Raw genomic sequence first — 24,616 nt, 5'->3', positions numbered from 1 at the left:
CGGCGCGCTCCAGGGAGAGGCCAGGGCCCCAGGCGTCCGGTTTCCTGCCCACGCCAGTCCAACTTCCGCGAGTCCGGAGGGCAGGGGCTTGCGGGGCATCTGCTCGTGGGGATCCTCTTCGGGTCCCGCCGCAGCTGGGAAGAGGGATCCGTGCGCCCCGCCCCTGAGGCTCCGCCCCGCCCTGTCCCAGCTTTACGAGCCAGAGGTCCCGGGACCTCGGAGGCGGCCGGCCGGGGCTGGGCTGCGCGATGTCGCATGGATCGGGGATCGTCCGGACCACGTGCAGCAGCGGCGGTGCGCCGGGGCCAGGCCAGCCCTCCGAGGGACTGCTGGACCCGGTGTACCCGCGCACCCAAGGCGCCCTGTTCAAAGTGGCACAGATGGTAAGAAGAATGAAGTGGCTTGGGGACGGGTACACCGGGCTGCACCTGGTCGGGGTCCTGGGAGCACCGCGCACCCCATTGGTGTCCCCAGTGTCCCCTAGAAAGTTCCCGGAACAGCTGGCAGGATCCCTGGCCCCCTCGCTTCTCCAGCCGCCACCCTACGGGGCCCAGCTCGCTTGCCCCGCCGAAACCTGGGGTGCGAGTTCCTCCTCGTCTTCCTTCCTCTCCTCCAGGCCGCGCGTCTCGCACCCCGGCAGGGGAGGGAGAGTCTCCCGCTAGCCCCTGCGGTCCCCAGGCCGTCCCGCCCTAGAGCGGAGGGCTCGGCTTGGCTTTCGAATCCCTGCTGGGGACAAGGAGAAACGCTGCCTTTAAGACCGTCGCCAGCTCCCCTGCGCTCCCTCAGGCTTCCGAAGCTCCTCAGAAGGCAGCGGGTTAAGTAGGCAGGCCTGTGGCTTTGGGGCTTCTGGTGCTCACTTGGGGCCAGGCAGAGTGAAGGGCCCGGCTGTTTGTATGACCAGAGCTGCACAAAAACTTCTGGCCCGACCAGAAGTTGCCAGGCCTGATCCTGTTCGCTCTTTACCCACCCTTCTTTTTGCTTTTCCCCTCCTGTTTTTTTTTTTTTTTTTTTTTTTTTTTTGTTTTTTTGTTTTTCAACTTCTTTGAAAATGTCTCGTCCTCAATACCTTTTCTGTTTGTGTGGTTGTGTTTGGAAACTGGGCTGGGCAGTTTGAGTTTCCCACTCATCCTGGGTGGAGAGGGGAGTGAAGACTTTGTAGAAAGCTGCGGGGGGGGGGGGGGCAGTTAGGGACTCTGGTGCAAGGTCACAGACCCGGAAGCTGGGATTCGCCAGCTAAGCTGAAGCAGCCCCCAGGGGTGTTGTGCCTTCCATAACCGTTATTTTGGATGCCTAGTGTGTAGAAAGGTGGCTGGCATTCCCTGCCGAAAGGGAGGAAGAAGTCCCCGCCTCTCTTGAGAAGGGTGCCTAAAGGGACCAAGATTGGGACACAGGAAGTTTTAATAAGGAAATTAAAAGGTCTGGTGTTTAGCAGTCTTGGGTTTGAGTGGATGGTGTGTGGAACCCAGGCTAAAGACTTTGGTCAGCCAAATAAATTCCCCCCTCCCCCAGAGGCCACTTCTTTGATCTTTAAAGGATGGTTGGAGTCCGACTGTAAGCCCAGGCGGAGATGAGGTCTGCAGATGAGGTGGGCGGCAGAGATTTGGATCAGAAGCCTCTGCCTCAATCCAGAAGGGAAGCCGATGGAAAATGCCTTTGCTAGTCTGTGATTTGGGTGCACAAAATTCATGGAGACAAGAGGCATTGATGCTGGTCCGGGAGTTTGAGGAACAGGGATAGTGTGTGTTTTGGATGACAGTGACAGAGCTTTGTCCAAAATCAGTGAGCATAGATTTTAACCATGACTTCATCTGCCTGCTCCCTCTTAAAACCCCCAGCTGGGAGTCGCCTGCCTTCCCTGCAGCTAGATGACCAAGTCCTGGGAGTGAGGCTACCTGCTTGGTCCTGGCTGGCTCCTGCCTCTGCTCCGCGGTCCTGGCTGGGTTCTTCACTGTTAGAATCCTCTGCTTCTCCGTCAGGGGGGATCAGAAGCAGATGTGCTGTGAGCACCCCTCAGGGCCACACTCTCAATTTGCCCCTGGCTCAGTGGCATACAGACCTCTGCTTCTGTGAAGTGTTTTCAGCGTGCTCCGACCAAGAGATTTTAAGAACCAGAAAGGTTGGGGGGGTTGCAAAGACGGCTCCGTGGTTACCACTTTGCACTGCTGTTCCAGAGGACGCAAGTTCAAGTCCCAGCACCCACTTCAGGCGGCTCTAGAACTCTAACTCCAGGGTGATCTGATGCCTTTGGGCCCCTCTGATACCTGCATTCACATGCACCTACCCACACACAGATATAGGTACATAATTTAAACATTAAAAATGGCAAAGGCTGGGCTGGAGAGATGGCTCAGTGGTTAAGAGCACTGACTGCTCTTCCTGAGGTCCTGAGTTCAATTCCCAGGAACCACATGGTGGCTCACAGCAGTCTGTAATGTACTCATAAAAATAAATAAATACCATTTTTTAAAGGGCAAAGGCCAAGCTTTCGGGCTGTAGTTCCATTGGTAGATCAGAACTCATGAACCCCTGTGCTCAGTTGCCAGCACCCCAAAAGACTGAATATGGTGGTGGTTCCTGCCTTTAATCTCAGAACTCATCTACTTGGTTCCAGGTCAGCCTGGGCTACATGGGACCCAGGGGGAGGGAACAGGGGGGAGAGGAGAGGACAGGACAGAACAGGACTTGTCTTGGGTTTCTCTAGGCTTATCACTTCTAGAAAATGAAGAGGCCAGAGATCAAGAAGAAACGCAGTCTTGTGCGAGTCCTTGTGCTTTCTTCCAGGCGCGATCCCTGCAGATCTGGGCTCACTCTCCGTCTTCCTCAACAGGCAGTGGCTCCATCACGGTTCTTTGACTTCCAGGCGTCTTTTTGTTTATTTGTTTCCTTTTATCCAGACAGGGTTTCTCTGTCCCAAAACACCTCTATAGACCAGGCTGGCCTTGAACTCAGAGATCTGCCTGCCTCTGCCTTCTGAGTGCTGGGATTAAAGGCCACTCCTGTTTGTTTGTTTTCAGCCAGGTATTGCTCTTCACCTTGTGCAGGGAACTGCATACTCCGTCTCACTAAGTGTTTTTAAGGAGCGGAGAGTCTTTGACTAGTAAGGAATCCGCCCTAAGACAATATGAGCGACTGAAGCCACACAGCCGGTGGCAGCACCCCAAGTCTGGTTTTCACAGGTATCCCTAACTTGCATCCCCAGAACACACAATTCTGGCAGAGTCTGAACTTGCTTCCAGAGAAGTCAAAACCGTGGTGAGGCAAGGTCACAAGGACAAGTGGGTCGGGTGCAGAAGGAGGAAAGAGGCTAGAATTCTGGGAGGCTAAAAGTATGAAACGCTACGGCCACTGTAGGGACCGTGTGCAGTAGCTCAGAAGTTATGCCACACAATCGTGGAGACCTTAGTCTGTGACACACACACAACACACACACACACACACACATACATACACGAATACAGCACACACTCCTCCCCACTCCGAACACACACAGACATACACCACACAGACACACACACGTACACCACACACACCCCCCCACACACACACACAGACACACATACTACACAGACACACACATGCGCATACACCACACATACACACACCCCACACACATGCACACACATACATACACACACACATGCATGCATAGGCACATAAAATAGCTACATGACCAGCTCTCCTGCTAGCCTAGAAGAAGCGAAAATGTATGTACACATATATTCATTTTCATTATTCACAATAGCCAGGAACTGGAAACCACAGACAGCTCAATAAATGGTGCATGAATTAATAACGGAAACAAAAAGTGATACATTTGATGAGTTATTATTCAGAAAGAGAAATGGGGAAGGATACCGAGTTACAGCACTGTGTATGAGTTTTGGAAACATTGTCCTAAGTGGGAGGGGGAAAGCCACTCACCAAAAAAGCATGTTCTGTGATTCTGGTCAGATGAGATGTTGAAAATAGGCAAATTTATAGACACGGATAAAAAAATCAGTGGCTGCTCAGGGCTGGGCCCGGGGTCTGTCGGAAGGAAGTTGGAAGTTACTGTTGATGGGTGTGAGGTTTGGGGTGGCAACTGGAACGGTTAAAAGTTGTAGTTGATGGTTAGGCAACCGTTGAGACTATACTAAAAGCTGTTGGTCTTCACACTTGAGACAGGAATTAAGACTCAGTTAGCCATTAAAAAAAATAAAACAAAAAAAACCCCAAAACCTCACAGAGGCAGTTTCAGAGGAGCAAAGAACATTCTGGACAGCCTCCAGGTACGGGAAGCAGGGCTGTGTTTCAGGGACAGCCACAGCCTTCCAGCCTCACAGAACGTAGACTGATCTGGTCTCACCCGGGTGTCCTCCATGGGGCCAGACCTGGGTGTATGCATCCGAGGACAGCTCTGTGATCCTCTGAACCAAGAGTGCTGTGCAGACCTGTAATCCTAGTACTCAGGAGCGGAGGCAGGAGGTTCAGAAGTTCAAGGTCACGCATGGTTACACAGAGTTCAAGCCCAGTCTGCACTAAAACAGACCGTGCTTTAGGGAGGCTTGGTGTCATACACCTTGAACTTCAACACTTCCAGCGTGTGGATCTCAGAGTTCAAGGCTACATCACGAGACTGTCCCAAAAAGGGCAAAACAAATAAATATAAGGTAGCATCCCTCGAATCTTTTTTATACTAGTTAAAAGTCTTCTCAGACCTCATCCAAGTGTGAGCTTGTTTTCCAGCTGCAGAAATACAGAGACTAAAGGGCGGCAAAGAAACGCATTGCTCAAGTTCCGTCCCCTCCTTACCCACTCGTGACCTGAGGACAGGAAGCTACTTTCTGCTGAAGGCTAAAGCAAAAAAAAAATATTTTTAATATTTTGTGAGTTTTGCGTTTGCCTGTGTTATGTACCATGTTCATGCAGTCAGTTCTTCTGGAGGCCAGAAGAGGGCGTCAGATCCCCTGGAACTGGAGTTACAGTTGTGAGTCACTATGTGGGTCCTAGGAATTGAACTCAGTTCTCTCTCTGCCTGTTCTTGTCTGTCTGTTCTTTTTTTTTTTTTTTTTTTTTTTTTTTTTTTAAGATTTATTTATTTATTTCATGTATGTGAGTACACTGTCGCTGTCTTCAGACACACCAGAAGAGGACATCAGATGCCATTACAGATGGTTGTGAGCCACCATGTGGTTGCTGGAAATTGAACTCAGGACCTCTGGAAGAAGTTAGTGCTCTTAACCGCCGAGCCATCTCTCCAGCCCCCACAAATTTTTTAAATTGATAACAAGGCTGGAGAGATGGTTTGGTGGCTAAGAGCACTGGCTGCTCTTCCTGAGGTCTCGTGTTCCATTCCTAGCAACCACATGGTGGCTCACAACTGTCTTGCGTGTGTTTTATTCTTCACTGCACATACCATCCAAAGCACAATGAAGAAAGCACACTCTCCCATTCTCTCTCCTCCAACATTAGTAATAAGAGAAACTTCTTAGAATTTTCTAGAAGATACATAGAGTTTTGGTGTTTTACAACCAAGCTAGAAGGTGCTGGCTTCTGTCTGGCTCACCAAATGTAACTTGCTGTGTGGCTTTTAAGTCTTTGTGGAGTGTTTGTGTGTGTTTGTTTACAGGTGTTTATGTGTGCAGGAGCGTTTGTGCATGTGCACATGCGTGTGTCTGTGTCCCTGTATATGGAGACCAGAAGTCAGCCTCCAGTATCATTAGGAGCTGCCCTTAGCTGTCCAACCTTGTTTTCTGAGCCAGCGTCCCACACTGGGACCTGTAGCTTGCCTATTAGAGGCTGGCTCACTTCCCCTGTGCTGGGATTACATGTGCTTGTCACTGTGCCTGGCTTTTTACATGAGTGATGGGGCTTTAAATCAAGTCCTACCAACTCCATCCCTGGGCCCCGCGCCCTTCAAAGCAGCATCTCCAGCACCTAGACTAGACTCAATGCACAGCTGAGGATGGCCTTGAACTCATGACCTTCCTGCCTCCACCTCCAGAGTGCTGAGGTGGCAGGATCCCCAGCAGACCCAGCTGCAGTTTGTTTTCTGGTTCGCAGCCAGGCATGGAGGCACTGTGATTCTCTTTACAGCCTCTCCCCTGCCTCACCTTCAAGTTCACTGGCTTCCAGGCCTGTTCATGGAACACAGGACCATTCCTTGTAGAGACATCCTGTTGAACAAATGTGCCAATAGTTCATCAGGATACACGCCGCCTGCCTTCTGCAGAGAGAGAAACCAAGAGCTTTTTGTGTGTGTGCTTTTCCGGGCTGGGTGGCATTGAACAATTTTCTAGCCTGGTCTCAAACTCAACAGAGATCTGACTGCCCCAGGCAACACCACCATGCCTAGGCTTTACTAGACTTTTTAAAATATTAGGTCGTGTGTGTGTGTGTGTGTGTGTGTGTGTGTGTGTGTGTCCACGTGAACTCGAGTGTGCACATGCACACATCCAAACCTGATCTGCACTTCTGGCCTGGAGACTTTCAGTGTCTACACATTAATGGCTGTCCCTTTATTGTCCCCAAACTTCAAGGTGCCAAGTAGAATAGTAATCATAATTGTAATCGTGGATTTGGAGCCTGGCATTCTGGAAAAGGAACTGGCTAGTCAGTCATGCTTTGAGATGTTCCTGTATTTAATTAATGTTGACGATGACTGTAGATAGTTCTAGAAGGCAGAGTCCCACAAGTAGGAGACTCTTCGCCGTCCCCCACCCCCAGAAAAGCCAGATGTTGGTGTGCTAGAAACCACTGGCCCAAGAGGAGGCTGAACCAGGCTATAGGGCTGCAGAGGGGAAAGGGTGTGGGTCCCCGTATGGTGCCAGTGATTGGTCCCCTAGGGGCCAACCTGCCCACGGGTTTTTGTTTTGCTTTGTTTTGTTCTTAAACAATCTAGTGGGTCCCAGAGACCCTTGGGGCCCTCCTAGGTATGCTGGGAGTGGCATTCAGAGAACAGTGTGGTTCCTCTGGTTGTTGGAGAAGGCCTCTCTCTTTCCCTGCTGGTTTCCTGCCTGGCCCAGGGGCAGTGCATCTGTTTCCTCCCTGCCATCTGCCTGCCAGCCACTGCTTTGCCCTGTCACCAGACCCTTAGTTGCTGGCCACACTCCCTGCGTCTCTCACAGGCCAGGGAGGGCATTCTGGGCTCTTCAGAGCCTGGACACAGCTGGGGAGCCCGAGGGACTCCCAGAAATGACAGAACGGGTCTGCTCACCCCACTCCACTCCTTGTGGGGTCTCTGTAGCTGCAGAGGCCCAGCCTCCATCAGACAGCAGGTCCCCAGGCTCAGGCAGGCAGTTAGCAAGGCTGAGACCTGCCTCTATATGTTGAGGCAGCTGACCCTCCCCCATGATTGGGACAAATGGCCCAATCTCATTCAAATGAGAACTTGCTGGGAAGGATTTTCTGGTGCTCTGTAAGGACAGCCATGAGACTCAGGAGAAGCCCTTTCTTCCCAAGGGGATGGACTGGAAGACAGGAAGCTGGGGAGATGAGAACCTGCAGCAGGACCTCAGGGCTTCCATTCCTGCCTCTCAGAGCAGCTGGCTGCAACTCTCCATCTTGCTCATGAAGAAGCAAAAACAAACAAACGAACGAAAGCCTTCCCCCACTTTACTGTAGGAACATGGCCGGTAATTAAGGATGGGCTGGGTAAGAGATGCTGAGCTGGGTGTTTTCTCCTGTTTCCTCGCCTTAGTGTGTCCCATGCCCTTGTTTACAGATGAGTACTGAGGCCAAGGAGCTGCATCTAAGGCCTGAGAGCCAAGACTGAGATACTTGGATTGGGGCCTAAGGGTTTCATGTATCCCAGCCTCAGGGATGCCTTGTACCTAAATATAAGCTTAACCTTTTGACCCTTCCTCTCCCACCTCCGTAGTGCAAGATTACAAGCATAAGGGAGCTGTGGGCGCTGTTTGCCTAGCAGGCTGGCTCTTTACCAACCAAGGCGTCCTTTTAGACTTATTTTATTACTTTTGTGTATGTGTATGTATGCCCTGGAACTAGAGTTGTAACTAAAAGGCTAAAGGCAGTCATGGGCTGTCGTGTGGACGCTTGGAACCCAAGTCCTCTGGAAGAACAGTGACTGTTCTTTTCTCTTTAATACGTTATTTATTTTATTTATATGAGTACATCAGATCCCATCACAGATGGTTGTGAGCCACCATGTGGTTGTTGGGATTTGAACTCAGGACCTCTGAAAGAACAGTCAATGCTCTTAACCGCTGATCCATCTCTCCAGCCCCGCAGAGGGTTTTCTTAATACTAAGGTATCTGTCTCTCCATCTCCCTAGCTGTTTAGGTTCCCTTTTCCCTTTCTTTTGGATAAAAAAGCATTGGGATAATTACGACTTTCCCCACATTGAAAACAAAAACAAAACATATCGAATTCTGCCCCTGCCAGGGCAGACCAAGGCGCTTTTATCTCACTGAGGCTGCAGCTTTTGTATGTGGTGAGCAGGATTCACCCAGCCTACCCAGCATGATTGACACATCCTTGGGACAATCCCAGGGAGACACCAGCTTCTTTAAGTGCATCCTGAATGAGGGTAGACTTCCTGGCACTGGTGGGTGGCCTAGGAAAAGGGGAATAGGGTGTCATTCCTGAAGAGCAAGTACATCCTGCCGTCTCAGGGCATGAGGAGGGGAGTTAAGAGGGTAGTAGGGGCAGAGAGAGAAAAGAGGAGTAGAAAAGTAGAGGCTGGCCATGAGCATGTTGAGGGGATAGAGAATGGGGAGAGGAGGGATAAAGGGGTAACAGCAAGAGGGCAAAGGTGCTGGAGAGATGGCTCAGCAGTTAAGAGTACTGACTACTCTTCCAGAGGTCCTGAGTTCAAATCCCAGCAACCACATGGTGGCTCACAACCATCTGTAATGACATCTGATGCCGTCTTCTGGTGTGTCTGTAGACACTATAATCACATCAAAATAAATAAATTTTTAAAAAGGGGCAAGAGAGAAGAGAGCAAGAGAATGCCAGGTAACCGGGGTGAAGTTTGGAAGAATCCTAACAATAGCAGCATCCCGAGCTTCAGGAGAGAGATGCCCTGGTGGATGGAGGGAATCCAGGCATTTGAGCGGGAAGAAATCTGAATTGTGGATTTCACGTTGTGTCCTGTGGGAGACACTAGAGCTGCCTCCTGCCTGTGTCATTCCCACAGAGGCTCTGCTAGGTGTGTCCAGTCTTCACACTGGGTCAGATGCTGCCACACATTAAGTTCACCAGAGATCTGCACAAATCTCTCTTACACACACCCACACCCACACCCCATCATTATCATCTTTTTTAAGATCTGTTTTAAGTAAGTTGATAGTTTATGTCAAGCCATGTTCATAGCTATCCTGGGCACATGCGGCCCACTGGCCACAGGTTGGACACATCTGGTGGAATCCGATGCTCTGTGGCTATACACACCTGCTGTGGGTATACACACCTGCTGTGGGTATACACACCAGCTGTGGGTATACACACCTGCTGTGGGTATACACACCTGCTGTGGACATACACACCTGCTGTGGGTATACACACCTGCTGTGGGTACACACACCTGCTGTGGGTATACACACCTGGGGCACGTCCTTGTCCATGATCTTGGCTTGTCTGCTGTCTTCTCCAGTGTCCCTCTGGGACCTGAGCTCAAGCTGCTGATGCTCTCACCACTTTCCATGTTACATTTTGTTACATTTTTCTGTTCCCTAAAAGAGCTGTGTTGGTTTTTTTCTTTGGTGTTTTTTTTTTTTTTTTTTTTTTTTTTTTTTTTTTTTTTTTTTCCTTTTTCAACTCCAGTTTAAAATAAGAGCAGGAGGGGTGGGAATCAATATTTACTGAGTGAAAAATAAAATCGATGGGGAAGAAAATGATTTCAACAGCCTTTTCCTGCTTCAACAATGTCATAGTGATAGCAATAACTAAATCTGTGTGTGTGTGCGCGCGCGCGCGCGCGTGTGCGCATTAGCTGTGTGAACCAGCAAGATGCATATGTATGCATGTGCATCTAAGAAAGCCAGGGGTCAACCTCAGGTGTCCTTAGTCACATTTTAAGACAGGTTCTCTGTCTGAACCTGGACCTCACCTGCCAAGTGAGCACCAGGAATCTGTCCCCACCTCCCCAACACTGGGGTAACACGTACAGGTGGCCACTCCTGGCTTCACACAGGAGCTGAGGATCAAACCCTGGTCCTCCCACTTACACAGGAAGCTCTGTGCCAACTGAGCCGCCTCCCCAGCCCCTTCACCACAGCATGTAACAATCTGAGGACATAACCGTCAACAAATGTGTCCTGGAGAACGGGGTATGATTGCCAGAGTGGGGACTGTCCTCGTATCTGAGATTCAGTTGGAAAACTAGCCAGGCCACAGACACGCATGCCCGTAGTACAGTGCTGGTTTTGCTTTTGAGGAAAAGTCTTACTGTTGTCACAGCTGGCCTGGGTCACAATCCAATCCTCCTCCCTCCCCACCTTGTGCCTCCATCCCCAGGAGTGACACTTTTTCCAAGGCTGCTTTGTCAGGATGTCCTGTTCGCTGTATGACACTTTGGGTAGAGAAAAGAACTCTGGGGGTGCGGGCAGGGGGCATGATGCTGGAGAGATGGCTCAGTGGTGAAGAGCACTGACTGCTCTTCCAGAGGTCCTGAGTTCAAATCCCAGCAACCACGTGGTGGCTCACAAACATCAGTAATGAGATCTGATGCCTTCTTCTGGTGTGTCTGAAGACAGCTCCAGTAATAAATAAATATATCTTTTAAAAAGAAAAAAAAAAAAAAAAAAACTCTGGGGTAAGACACATGTGGTAGAATGAGAATGGCCCCTGTAGGTTCATATATTTGAAGGCTTAGTGCCCAGTTAATGGAACTGTTGAGGAAGGATTAGGAGGTGTGGCCTTGGAGGAGGCATGTCACTAGGGGTGTTCTTTAGGGTTTCAGAAGCCTACACCATTGGAGCTGACTCACTGTGTGCCTTGTGGTTGTTGTCTCACCATGTAAGGCCTTAGCTACTGTTCCAGGGCCATGATTGTCTGCTGGCATGCTTCCGGTCGTGACAGTCATAGACTCACCCTCTGAAACCGCAAGCATGCCCTCAGTTAAATGCTTTTCTTTTATAAGTTGCTTTCATTTTGGCGTTTATTATGAAGAGTTGTCACAGTGATAAAGAGCACCTGTTGTTCTTGCAAAGGAGCCAAGTTCAATTCCCAGCACGCACACGGAGGCTCACCACCTCCTCGGGCACCAGGTGTCCGTGTGGTGCACAGGTATTCCTTCAGGGAAAGAGCTTATTGCATAGAGCAAATTTTAAAACTTGCGATAGTAATTAAGACAGCCCATGTCTCCTGATGAGGTTCCACAAGGCCTCCCTCAGTGGTGACAGCTGTTCTGAGAGATGCAATAGCTTCTTTCACAGCTGGTTGACTCAGTTCAGCAGGCAAGCTTAGCTGTAATTTTCCACTCTAAAACTTCTAGTTTGGATGGGGGTGGGATAATTTGGCAGTTTGGTGGGAAGGAACAGCTAGACTGGTCATCATTAGCAATGTCTGGTGTCTGCTGTACATTTGTAGCAGGACCTCAGCTGGTTTGAGGGGGTCTGAAAGTTAGCAGATTTGATTTCTGAACAGGGGAAAAAGAGAGATTTTCCTCAGTGGCATAGCCCCTGGTAAGTTGCCTGTGCTTCAGGAAATAGGCCCAATGCAAGGGAAAAGAAGAAAAAGAGAAAGGTTTATATGTGTGTGTATCTGCTTAGGGATATAGATTTCCTAGAACTGCGAGGGAACAGACATCTTCTGGGGATCATTTGTCAGAGAAGCCACAAGAAACTCATGCAGCCCATTAAAGATTTGTGGTGCAGCCAGATTCTAAACAGCATCAACAATGCACTCTATCACCTAATATGCTCTTTCCTCCTGAGCAAACTGCCCTTGATTCCGGGAATAAGTCTTTGGGGGCTATGGCCAGCCTCTCAGCCTTCTGAGAGTAGATCGTGGCCTTTGCCAAGCGAGTGGCCCCTTGAGATGGCTGCTGAGAGCCCAAGAAGAAAGAAACCACCAGAAGGCAGTTCCCAGATAGCAGAAGATGAAAAATGTATTCCAAGCAAGTGCTTTGCCTGGCCTTGGGCTGGGTCAGGGGGATGGGTCTGGAGAGATGGCTCAGCGGTTAAGAGCACTGACTGCTCTTCCAGAGGTCCTGAGTTCAATTCCCAGCAACCACATGGTGGCTCACAACCATCTGTAATGGGATCCGATGCCCTCTTCTGGTGTGTCTGAAGACAGCTACAGTGTACCCACATACATAAGATAAATAAATTTTAAAAAGTTTTTAAAGATGAGCTAAAGGCCTGGGGAGATAACTCAGAGTACTTGCCTTGAGACAGGAGTTCTGATCCCCAGAACCCACGTGAGATCCAGACCCCAGAGTACACATCTGTGATCCCAGCCTGCCTCTACAGGAGATGGGAGGCACAGCTAGCCTGGCTCACCACGTTCTTCTCTTCGAACCAGTTGAGTGAGTTACAGTTAATTCTGTCCCTAACGGGAAGTCAAAAACACTGATGATGTTACTTGAGAGTCTTCTTTTACTTGGGCTTCACCACAACCCACTAACATCCTTCTGCTCTGGGGCCCCAGGGCCACATGACCATTCAGTCTCATTACTGAATGAGAATGGTCAGGTCTCCTTCTCCTTCAATCTAGAAGCTTCTAAGCTTCTTGGATGAGCAGTGTGCACCATCACACTTGGTTTGTGTGTCGATGAAGAGTGGACTTGCACGGGGGGGGGGGGGTTCATATGGAGGAATCTGGTAGCTCTTGTAAGTTAAGCTCTGTGACCTGCGACATCAAGGAAACTCGTGGATTCATTCCAGAACCTTTTTGTTGAGTTCCACTGGACTCTCTGTAGATGTGAGCATATTGTTTATAATAAAACTGTATGCGTTCCTTTTTTCAATCTTTCGCCCCTCATTCCTGGTTCTTACTACAGCTTCAAACAGATCTGGGCAGTGGCAGCCAGCTTTTCCTGGTCACCTTGACACCTTCCCCTGGCCCGAGGGGAAAGCCTACAGTTTCTCACCACCATACACACAGGTAGCTGCGGGTTGTACCGCAGGAATCAAGTTCTGTTAGTGCCTTAGATCCTAGCATCTCCGACATGCCCTGCGCTCCCGTTTCCTCTGTGTTGTGGGTCTGATGCACTCACATGCAGTTGAGGGACCTGGAGCTCCGTAGCTCGCCCGCCATTCCTTATGAGGCGTTTGCATCTAAACAGTCAGGTCAGTCCACTCCGAGTTATCCTCTTCCCCTTCAGTGCCTCGACATTAAAAAAAAAAAAGCTTGTCTTAGTTTTTAACCTGTTTCGCAGTCCTGCCATGAAGGGGTGGAGGGAGTTCGGGGTAGGGGTTGGAAGGAAACCTCAACTGGCCCTTTTAAGGGGCTCTCAGCCTGCTGTCACTCTGAGGACTTGCATCTGGTCCCCGCCTGAGGTGTGGTACTAGGTGGATGGGTGTAAGCTCTATTTAGGACCAACCACCCCACTTCCTCCCTTGTGGAGACTGAAAAGCCTTCTTTGTGCCCCCCCCAAGAGGCTTTGACAGCAACCAGGCAGCCTCAGAGTGACCCCACAGGCCGAGAAGGGAGCGTGTGGGGCTATCCAGGGTCAGCCTTCCCAGGTTATTTTTAATCAAGGGAAGTAGGGACCTCACTGAAGGGCCTTTGTTTCCACGGGACTCACTAGTGAGAACCCAGACAAGCACCAAGGAGGGACACCTTCCACTGTGCCTGGCACAATTCTGTCACAGTACTCAGGCCCCAGACCCATCAGACCTTCGTGTAAGGCGTCTTCACGGGCTTCCTGCTCCTTAGCAGGCCTGTAAGAGCTAGAGGCTGAGAGGAAGCTACCCCTCAGATGAGCAAGGCTGCCTGCGGGATTGACATGGGGGATGGGGGGGGGAGGCCTGAGTTGATTTCATTCGTGTTTGGTTTGTGGGAGAATCTGGACTCAATTTGAAACTGTTGTAAAAATTCTGAGGAATCTGGGGGGTGGGGGTGGGGAGGTGTTGTTGTGGCCAGTCACGTGAAATGGAGTTCGTGTGCCCAAGGGGCTTCCGTGCAGTAGAGTCCCTGAAAATGCCTGAATGTCTTGAGGGAGCCCTTACTGCCCTACCAATACCTGAATCTCTCTCTCTCTCTCTCTCTCTCTCTCTCTCACACACACACACACACACACACACACTGAATGTTATAGAAATGATTCTCCATGTGTGGGACCTGGTGATCAAATTCGAGTCCTTAGGCTTGGCAGTCAGACCTATCTGTCTCTAAAACGACTTGCCAAGCCTCCATGCCCTTCAGCTTCTTGTTCTTACTGAAGGCCTGTCTTTGGGTGGCCTCAGAACCCCCCTTCTCTCCTCCTCTTCTGGTCTCCACGGTGGGTGATCACACGTGTGACAACAGTAACTTTCTATCTGTTACTAAGGCCACAGGCCTATCATGGCTCTTGTGTACTTGCTAGGTCATTTTTTTATCCCGGATAATTTCCTCTCCTCAGGCCAGCCCAGGCTTGACTCCAGGCTGCTTCAGTTTTCAATCAAGTCTTCCTGCAGCCTCATTGTGGGACTCAGCGGGCACACACTTCTGGCACTTGCCCAAGGCTGGATGCCAGGCGTCTTACGGGAACTGACGAGCCTCGTAGATTCTCTAAGGATTTATTTCCCCAAGATACTGTGGCCGCGCCAGCCACTCCACTGTGTGCGAGCTGTCCACACTTCCTGAGAAAGCTCCCTGGCAAAATGGAAGCCAGCATGGCCTTCTTCGGTGCTTGGTTTTTGAAATGTTATCAGTGTGTGATGTGTGTGCATGGGCATGTGTCCCACAGACCACATTTTGGAGGTCAAAAGTCAAGCATGTGGAACCAGTTCTCTTTTTCCACTTCTTCCACAGGCTAGACTTCTGTCATAGGACTGCACGCCAGTGCATCTCATCAGCTGATTGTTTTTGAAACGGAGTCTCAGGCTGGTCTCTCTCAATAACCTTGACCTCTCTCCTCCACCTCCCCAGGGCTGAAACTAGGCTTGTGCCACCATGCCCGGTTTTATGAGGTGTTGAGGATTGACCCTAGGGTCTTGTGAGCATTAGCAAGCACCCTGTCAACCAAACTATACCCTAGCGCCTACATGGCTTGTGTTTGGTTGGTTGTTGGGTTTTAGTTTTGACTCACTCCGTAGCACTAGCCTTGAACTTGAAGCAATCCTTCTGCCTCTGCCTATGCTGAGATTAAGGGCACGGGCCACCGTGCTTAGCTACAGAGTAATCTTATGTCAGGGATGACAAAGATTGGAACTGGGGATGCCATGTGCGCTCAATGAATAATTATCAAATAAATGTATTCTTGTTCCCATCCGAAAAGCAAGGGTAGACTGGCCTTGAAGCTAAGCTGGTTCTGAAAACCTCGGTGTAACAAATAATCATAAATCTGAATGACACCCAGTAAGTGCTTACTGCTGGCTGGACAGAGCTCTCCAGGGACAGCTCTGCGTGTCATGAGCTGCTGTGAGCCAGGGCTGGCCGATGTCCCCTGATGGGGGCAGCCTTTAGTGGGGTGATCAGAATGGCTTTGCACTATCCCAGAGTGTCTCCTCCTAGATCCTGCATGACGGCAGCTTGGAGTAAAAAAGTGCGGGGCAGCTGGGGACATAGCTCATTCTGTAGTGTTTGCCTAGGATGCCACAAGCCTGTAACCCCAGCGCTCAGGAAGTGAAGGCAGGAGGAGCAGCAGTTCAAGGTCATCCTTGGCTACTTAGTGAGTTACAGGACAGCCTGGGCTACATGAGACCTTCTCTTCTCAAGGGAAAAACAGAAAAAAAAAAAAAAATGAAAAAAAATGAGGTGAATTGCAGTTAAAGCAAACTCATGAACACCAGCCGTTCTCTGTGGCTCTTTATTTATTCGGTATGTATGCATCCATATTGTGTGCACATGTTATACATGCATGTGGAGGCCAGAGGTCAGAGAATTGGTCTCTCCTTCTACCATGTGGGTCCAAAGGACTGAACTCAGGTCTTCAGGCTTGACAGCATCACCTTTATCCACTGAACTGTCTCACTAGCCCAAGGAGAGGTCACCTTTAATGCTATGAAGTGCCAGGTGTACTTGGTACTAGATCCCACTTCTGTGGAAGCATCCACGGGAGTTAGAGGATGCTGGAGGCTAACATGTCTTCCTGCTGCTTCTGAATGCCACCGGTGGCTGTCATTTGTCTGCAGCAGAGATCAATCAGCATTACAGGCCTGGCCTCCAGGGACTCTCACCCACCCAGGGCTGTGGCTTAGAGGAGGGGATTTACCAAGCTGTTCTCTGACAGTCCCCTACACAGGGTTGTCATGTCACCCTCAGAACGAGGTTTGAGGTTTTCTGTGGTATCAGCTGCAGTTCAGCTAAGCCCATCCCAGTGCTGTCTCTGGCCAGGAGACATTTTAAGGCAGGTGCAGGTGTCTCCTGACATATACCCATCATTGTCCTTTGAGAGAGTTCAGCTTTTTAAACAAAGAGTCAAAACCCAAAACCGAAAACAACTCATGCATTACTTTCAAAACATGCCAACTATGGTGTGTGTGTGTGTGTGTGTGTGTGTGTGTGTGCTATTTATTTATTTATTTATTTATTTATTTATTTATTTATTTGAGAGACAGTATGTCACTATATAGCTCTGGCTGACTTGGAATATGCTATGTAGACCCCGCTGGCCTTGAACTCATAGAGATCTATCTGCCTTCCAAGTTAAAAGATTTAAGTTGTGAGCCACCATAGACGGTGACCTGTTTTTAAAGTGCCTGTTCCGGGGCTTGGAGAGATGGCCCAGACTTAAGAGCACTTACCTCTCTATCAGACAACCCAAGTTTGGTTCTCAGTCCCACGTCAGGTGGCTGGCTCACAGTCATTAGGAAAACCAGCTCTGAGGGATCCAATGCCCTTGGCTTCCAGCACACACCCACACCCACACATAATTAAAACTAATAAAAATAAATCCCTTAAAAGTGCAGATTCCTGGGCTGGGGAGTTGGTCCACACTGACTACTGAGAAAGTTAGATTCCCTGGGCGTGGACTTTTCCTGAAGGGAAGGCACACACAGCAGAGCAAGGGCTGAGGAGATGGTTCATTCTGTCATGTGCTTGCTAGGCATGCATGAGGGCCTGAGTTTGGATCTCTGGAACCCATGTACAAAAGCAGGCCACGCCCATGTAACCCCTGAGACTTACTGCCAGCCAGTCTTGACGAATCGGGAGCTTTAAGTTCACTGAGAGATCCTGTCTTGGAAGATATGAAATGTCTACCTCTGGCCTCCACACATATATACACACACATGCACACGTATGTGGATGCTGATTTTTAAATATATTACTGCCTACAAGCTGGACTAATTAGTAACTCTGTGTGCCTCAGTTTCCCTAAATGACACTTTTGTCTACCTGACAGAGTTCTTCAGTGCTTCAGCTGGACCATGGGTTGTCTTTGCACTTAGAAGCAACTGTTAACTTCTAGCTAACACACAAGCCCTGGCTCCCCCTGCAACAAATCCTCCAGCCAAGTTGTGTGGCAATAACCCGGATTGCTGCAGCTCATCAATTCAGGCTTGTCACAGGGACAGCTCAGCTGGTTTCCGGTTCGCCCCCTATTCCCGGGAGCCTGGACAGAAGTGAACCAACATCTCCATATCTCCCACAGGTCACCCTGCTGATCGCCTTTATCTGTGTGCGAAGCTCCCCTCCGATCGACTATGGCGCCCACAGCTTCTTCGAAGTTGTCACCATGTGTGACCTGATAATGATCCTCATCTTTTACTTGGTCCACCTCTTCCGCTTCTACCACGTACTCACCTGCATCAGCTGGCCCCTGTCGGTAAGGGGGAGGCCCCGCCCCGCTGTCGGAATGCAGGCATCGGGACAGGGCCACTTCTTTCTGTCTGCCCATTCCACATCTCAGCTGCTTCGCCCCTGACTCTTCGGTGTTTGATAGACATCTCTGTCTGCCTCCTGAGGGTTTCCCAAACTCCCTTCCCAGTGTCGGAGGCCCCGGGGCTCCTCTCAGCATTGATCTACTGGAAATGGAGCGTAGGAGGGCCAACCTTGCAGGAAGGAGCTGGTGAGGATGGTGCTGATTTATGCCCCTGAGCACACTGTTGGGAGAGTTGAATGGTGACACTCGGTGGCCGAAACCCACTGGCAGAGGCTGAGAAGATAAATCAGAAGGGCTCTGTCTGGAAGACAAGTGTCTTCCTATGTACACCAGCCTGGCCTTGAACTCAGAGAGAACATGTGTGTGCCACCACACCGGGCAAATATACTCTGTGATTTGGTTTCTACCTGAGCATAAAGGCCCTCCGCCAGCTCTCACAGAGATTTAGTGGACTCTGAAACCTACTAAATCACATCATCCACATATACCGACAACTTGCTTCTTCCTGCCTAATCTGCATGCCTTCCATCTGATTGCCTTGCCTTATACAGAATTAGCCAAACAGAGGGTTGGACGTTGAGTAGAAGTGGCAAGAGCAGGTGTCATGGCCTTTTCTGTGAGCACTGAAGGGAAGCATTGTATCTTCCATGCTGAATATGAGGCTGGGTGTAAGTTTTTATAGATATCCCTCATCAGATTAAGACGGTCAATCTATTGGGTGCTTTTACTTTATTTTTAAGATTTATTTATTTATTATATATAAGTACACTAGCTGTCTTCAGACACACCAGAAGAGGGCATCAGATCCCATTATAGATGGTTGTGAGCAACCATGTGGTTGCCGGGATTTGAACTCAGGACCTCTGGAAGCGCAGTCAGTGCTCTTCACCACTGAGCCACCTCTCCAGCCCTTTATTATTATTTTTTTAAAGGTGTTAGACTTGGTGGTTTCTTGCTTTTAGCTTCTCGGGGTATTTTGTTGTTTGTCCTGTTCTATTTTGTTTTATACTGGATTAAACGTAGGGCCAGAGGGAAAACTCTGCAAACTGATCTTAGGAACCAGGTAGTTCTTAGTGAATAACTGTGCTCATCCAAGAAGCCTTTCTCTGTCTCCTTCTGCTTGCCCAGCTTCTTGCTTCTCCAGTGTGGCTCCTCCTGGCCCAGCTTTCTACATGGCTTGCCTGTGAGACACACACAGCCCCGCTGGGCTGGCCCAAGAGTTCCGGCTTGTCTCTTCTCGGTCCCTCTGGTTGCAGCAGACCTTGCGAGCGCTCGCTCCACCCTCGCCTTGTCTTTTCTCACCCCGCCTCCAGGAACTTCTGCACTATTTAATCGGCACCCTGCTTCTCCTCATCGCCTCCATAGTGATAGCCACCAAGAGTTACGACCAGAGCGGCCTGGTGGCCGGAGCGGTAAGATGTCTTTAGCAACCAATTCGGATTTCAGACGGCCCCGTCTTACCAAGGGGAGCCAGGGAAGGGGTTGATTTGGGAGCCTCTCATGCCTACCTCAACCCAGCCAGCTACCTCCCATCCCCTACCCCAAAGAGCCCGACACTTGGGCTCATGTTAGAGAGACCAAGAAAGTAGACTTAAGGGCTGTTGACAAACTTCAAAAGCTATGGTAGTCTGGACCTGTATTCCTTATAGCCAGTGCTTTAAATCGGGGTGAAAGGGTCTTGGTCCCCATGCCTCCTCTGAGTATCTACTCATGGCTGGCTTTTTACTGCAGAGAAGTATTTGGGGATCTCCTTCCCTTCTAGAGGGAAGGGTACTGTGATCAGTCAGTGATGTTTACCGAAAATCCTTTGTCTTTTTTCTCTGGGGGGGGGGGATCTTACCGGGTAGCCCAGGCTGGCCTTCCACTTACAGAGATCCTTGTGCGCCTGCCTCCCTTCTGCCTCTTCCTGAGTGTTTGTAGGAATCCACCACCCCCTGCTCAGATTCCTTAAAAACAAACAAACAAAGCCAACCCAGAGTTTTATGTAGCCTAGGCTGACCTCAGATTCTTTGTGTAGCTGAGGATAACCTTGAACTTGTGTTCCTCCAGCTGCTGCCTCCCCAGTCTTGGGATGGTAGGTGTGCTCCATCCATGCCCAGGTTTATGCAGAGCTGAGAACTGAGTCTGTGTAAGGCAGGTACTCTACCGACTGGGCTTCATCCCAGGCTCCATTTTTAGTGCTAACAGCATTCAGACCCAGAAAGGGTACCCTCATCCCTTTCCAAGGTAAAAATGATCCCAAGCATGCGGCCAGTAACCATGTTATTAGCTAGCTAGGATGTGGAGATCCACGCACGAATTCCAGTCATGCATATACACGTACATATGTGGACACATCGTTGAAACGAATTTTAAAGGCCCATAGAGTCTTGTGATTTATGATTCATGCCCCTGGAGTTTCCCTCAGACATACTCGGCTGATTATGATTTTGCTAAGTACATATCTGAGCAGTCATTAGTCTAGTATTGATTTGCCCCAGACATGCAGGCAAGAAGATTTTTTGTGTTTGTTTTAGGGCCTGGTCTCTTGTGGTTCAGGCTGGCCTCCAACTCAGTAAGTAGCCAAGGGTGACCTTCAACTTGAGATTCTCCTGACTGGAGCTCCCCAGTACTAGGATCCCAGGTGCACAGAACCACATCTGGTTTATGTAGTGCTGGGGATAGAACCCAGGACACGGTAGTGCATGCTAGACAAGAATTCTACCACTGAGCTAAGACTTTTAAAATTAGTTTCAAGGACTGTGTGAGTTTCACTTACAAATCTCACCAGAATTCTCCAGACTGTGGCAGGTCATCTTGTTTGCCCCTGGAATTTCCCTTCAGACCTTCATCCTGCTCTGAAGGTCCACAGTGTGGGGACCAAGCATCACTGAAGAGGGGGTGGCCCAATGTACCTTCCACAGTGCCCCTTGTGCTCCATGTAACCTCTGAGGAGACAGGTGACTGACACCTGCAGGTTGGCACCTGCCTGCCAACAGTGCATGCTGGGAAAAGAGTCTAGGAATGTCTCACAAACACACACACACACATACACACACACACACACTCCCCAACCACTGCGTACTGTATGTCAGGGCACACATGAAGAGATTCCCACTGGGTTTCATAATCAGATCGCACATAAACTGTGTCAGCCCAAGCAAGATCCTGAGCCCCAGCAGCAAACATTTATCACACCACAGGGAAGCCAGGAAAATAACAGAAAACCAGGTCCTTGTTCATGACAGGACCCATGTGACAATTAGCAAACAAACAAGGCTCTGTGGTCCGGACTAGCGTTCTGTAGGGATGTAACAACAAAGTGTTCAATTATGCAGTGGACAGTTGGGGACTGGGCTGTAGTATTGTGCTAATTGTGTAGAACAGACAATGGGAGGCAAGGCTAATTATGTGGCTCAGACGATCTGTACAAAGAGAACCAAAGAAAAGGGTATGGGTTGCCGGGGCCTTCGAGAACCTATAAGCCAGTATCGGGGCATGAAAAGAATACCAAACTTTATGGAAAATCTACCCTTAGTCTGGCTGCTGCCGGATCACACCTATCCAGTGTCAACACTAGTGGTAGTGTGGTAACCCAAGGCCTTTGGGTCTGAGGACACCTGGGCCATAATCTAACAGAACATGGGTTCCAGAGCCCACTGCCCAGGGCATGGCCCTGTTGTGCTCTGGGATCTTAAGCAAAGGAGGTGGCTTCCTGTCCCTCTCCTGGTTTAGCTATGAAACTGGGACTGGGCACATCCTTGCCTTGGGGAGCTGCAGTTTCAAAGAGTCGGCTGCCTGAGGGCTTAGAAACCTGGCAGCTATGTAGTAACTCAACCACTACTAGACTGTGTCACAAGGAGGCTACACAGCCTCCAGTCGTGGTCCCAAGAGGCATGAGTCCTCTCCCTCAGCCATCTTTGAGAGGCCTATCAGGTCAAGGTCAACCTTCTCCAAGCCCGTTATGAACCCTGGGAAGGTAGGAGCGTGGCCTCAACTTATTTTTACTGTTACCATTTCAATACACAGGCATAAAGCTGAACTCCGAGGCCTCAGTTCTTGGCCCTTACATGGCTTATAAAGCTGACAGAGACCAGAAGACCATTATTACCAATGAGACCCAACCAACAATGCTAACCTTATAATCAATCTTCTGAATGTTCAAATTTGTAGATCCAAATTAAAATTCACAGTACCAACTCTCACATTTTTTTATTGGTCCTGGGTCATCAAGACCCAGTGGCTTGGCCCCAGCTAGGCTGTAAATATGAACCCAAACCTAGGCTTTGGGGTCACCCACAGTGATAAAAGGCCAGAGACCTGGCTGCTGGGCCTGACCTGCGCACTAGAGGCTGGATCTCTCTCAACTTCTCTGCAACTAGGGAACTAGGTGGCTAGGTCACATGGCTCCCTGGCTTCCTTCCTGGAACAGAGAAGAAAATCACAGAGCCGGCCCTGTGGCTGTGAGCTTCCTTTCCTCTCCTGATGCAGATCTTTGGGTTCCTGGCAAGCTTCCTCTGCCTGGCGAGCTTGTGGCTGTCCTACAAGATAACCTGCATAACCCAGTCGTCAGGTAAGCAGGATGGCTTGTCCTTGGCAAAGGCCGGAGTAGAGGGAGAAGACAGGGTACAGAAGGAGGAAGGGTGGGACCTAAGAACCCTGCCCTCCTCCCCACCTCGAAATGCCCAGGGAAATATCCTGGGATACTCCATGTATGACCAAGTGTGACTTTGAACTCCATGTATGACCAAGTGTGACTCTGAACTCTTGTTCCTTCTCCCTCTGCTCACAACCATCTGTAAAGGGATCTGGTGACCTCTTCTGGTGTGTGTCTGAAGACAGCCACAATGTACCCTCCTACATAAAATAAATAAATCTTTTTTTTTTTTAATTAAGAGAAGAAAAAAAACAAAAAACCCAGGGGAGGGCATGGTGGTACACACCTTTAATCCTAGCACTTGGGAAGCAGAGGCAGGTATATCTGTGAGGTTGAGGCTAGCCTGGTCTACATAGCTTGTCCCAGGCCAGGGCTACAAAGTGGAATCCTGCCTCAAAACACAGAACCAAAACTGCCCTTTTCTCCCCTCCTCTTCATCATGTGTCAGACATTAGAATTCTCTCTATCTCTTACTTTTCAGGGATGGGATCCTACTCAGTTTTAGAGTTTTGGATTTGCTTAATGTTTTGTTACTAAATGTTGCTATATGAGTGACCTCGCATTATAATTGTAATTAACCCTGATACATATCCTTGATGCTTTTTACCTTAAGCTCTCTTGGGGGAGGATTAGCCAGCGTCTACCTGTTGTAGCCCAGACTGGCTTTGAACTTGTGGAAGTCCTTTGGTCCCAGCTTCTCAAATTCTAGGTTTACAAGTGCACACCACCACACGATGCATGCTGTGTTCTTTAAAACTGACTGCGAAAGCATTCGGGCTTGTGGTGCGTGCTTGTGATCTTAACTGTGGGAGGCTGGAACAGGCAGGCCCTCAGTTCAAGACAATCAGAATATATACTTTATGATCCTGTCAATCAACAACACACAGGCACACACACACACTATTTAGATGGAGCCAGTGGCTTCTGAGTGAGTTCTATTCCCAGCAAGGTAACCTAGTTCTCCATTTCTTTCTCAAGATGCATCTGCCTGATGAGGCCGTAGCCTCTGGTCCCTTCCAAAGGATCTGCAGGATGTAGGCTCACCCCCAGGAGGACCCCGGGCATGGCTATGGACTGTTCAGATGACAAGGCCTGTGCCTTCCCTGCTTTGCCAGGAGACTGGGATCCTGGGCATCAAGCAGCTACAGCCTCCTTCTATAATCTGCTGCAGAGAACATTCCTCCATTCTGGGCTTTTAGCGCCACTCAGGTACCAAGGGCTACGCCGCACAGTGGAGAGACTTCTGGATCTGCCTGCATAGACATGCCTTCCTTCACACCCTCAGGACCGAGACCACCTAGAGTCCCCACAGAGGCAGCAGACCCTAATTTATCTGGCCTGTCAATCTGGTCTTGAAGAGTCTGTGAGGAGCCAGAAGAAACACTATGTGGCCATCCCGTCTCTCCTGCCCCTATCTCTGCCTGTCACTGTGTGGGGTTGGGGGTGGGGTGGTGCATGGTTTTTAATAAAATGTCAACTGCAGCAGGGCTTTCTTACTGAATGAGATGTCTGTTAACACTAGGCCTTCCTACACCAGTTTGAGTATGGGCTCCTTGCTAAATGCCCATCTCCCTCCTAGGCTGAATTCACACTGAACCATGTAGCCGAGGTTGACCTTGAACTCTTGATCCTCTTGCCTCCACCTCCCAGGTACTGAGATTACAGGTGTGTGCTAGGACACCCTTGTAGTCTTGTGTGGTGCTGGGGGTGGACCCAGCGGCAATCACTCTACCAACCAAGCCACATCCTCAGTCACATACACACTTCCCATTTTAGCAGAGTCTCGTGTAGTCTGGGCTAGCCTTGAACTTGCTTTGTAGGCAAAAGTGACCTCTGAACTCCTGACCCTCCAACCTCCACCTCCCAAGTACTGGGATTCTAGCAGCCTCGCTTTCTTATATCCTGGACCTTAAATTCCCTTCCAGTTAGGACATGGAATCTGGGGTAATTTTCAGGAGGACACTGGGACTCTCTGAACACCAGACAGAATCCTTGTAAGAATCTGGTGAAGCCACACATGGTGGTGGATGCCTTTAATCCCAGCACTCAGAGACAGAGGCAAGCA

The 24,616-nt window shown here is 49.7% G+C and overlaps 1 protein-coding gene across 2 annotated transcripts; it reads left to right on the top strand.

Moving 5' to 3' along the window:
* Positions 1 to 214: 214 nt before the first annotated feature.
* On the top strand, positions 215 to 24,017 carry CMTM7 (CKLF like MARVEL transmembrane domain containing 7). 2 transcript variants are annotated; one of them, XM_080934556.1, is made up of 5 exons: positions 215 to 383; positions 17,685 to 17,858; positions 19,229 to 19,327; positions 22,386 to 22,467; positions 23,530 to 24,017. In XM_080934556.1, exons 1-5 carry the CDS (start codon positions 249 to 251, stop codon positions 23,541 to 23,543), a joined length of 504 nt encoding a protein of 167 aa, XP_080790682.1. In that variant the 5' UTR covers positions 215 to 248; the 3' UTR covers positions 23,544 to 24,017. The 2 variants fall into 2 exon arrangements, with proteins under 2 accessions (XP_080790682.1, XP_080790683.1); XM_080934557.1 differs by lacking the exon at positions 19,229 to 19,327.
* Positions 24,018 to 24,616: the final 599 nt, after the last annotated feature.

The sequence above is a fragment of the Micromys minutus genome, assembly GCF_963924665.1.
Source record: "Micromys minutus genome assembly, chromosome: 21".
Classification (NCBI taxonomy): domain Eukaryota; kingdom Metazoa; phylum Chordata; class Mammalia; order Rodentia; family Muridae; genus Micromys; species Micromys minutus.
This window is presented reverse-complemented; position numbering and strand designations above follow the sequence as displayed.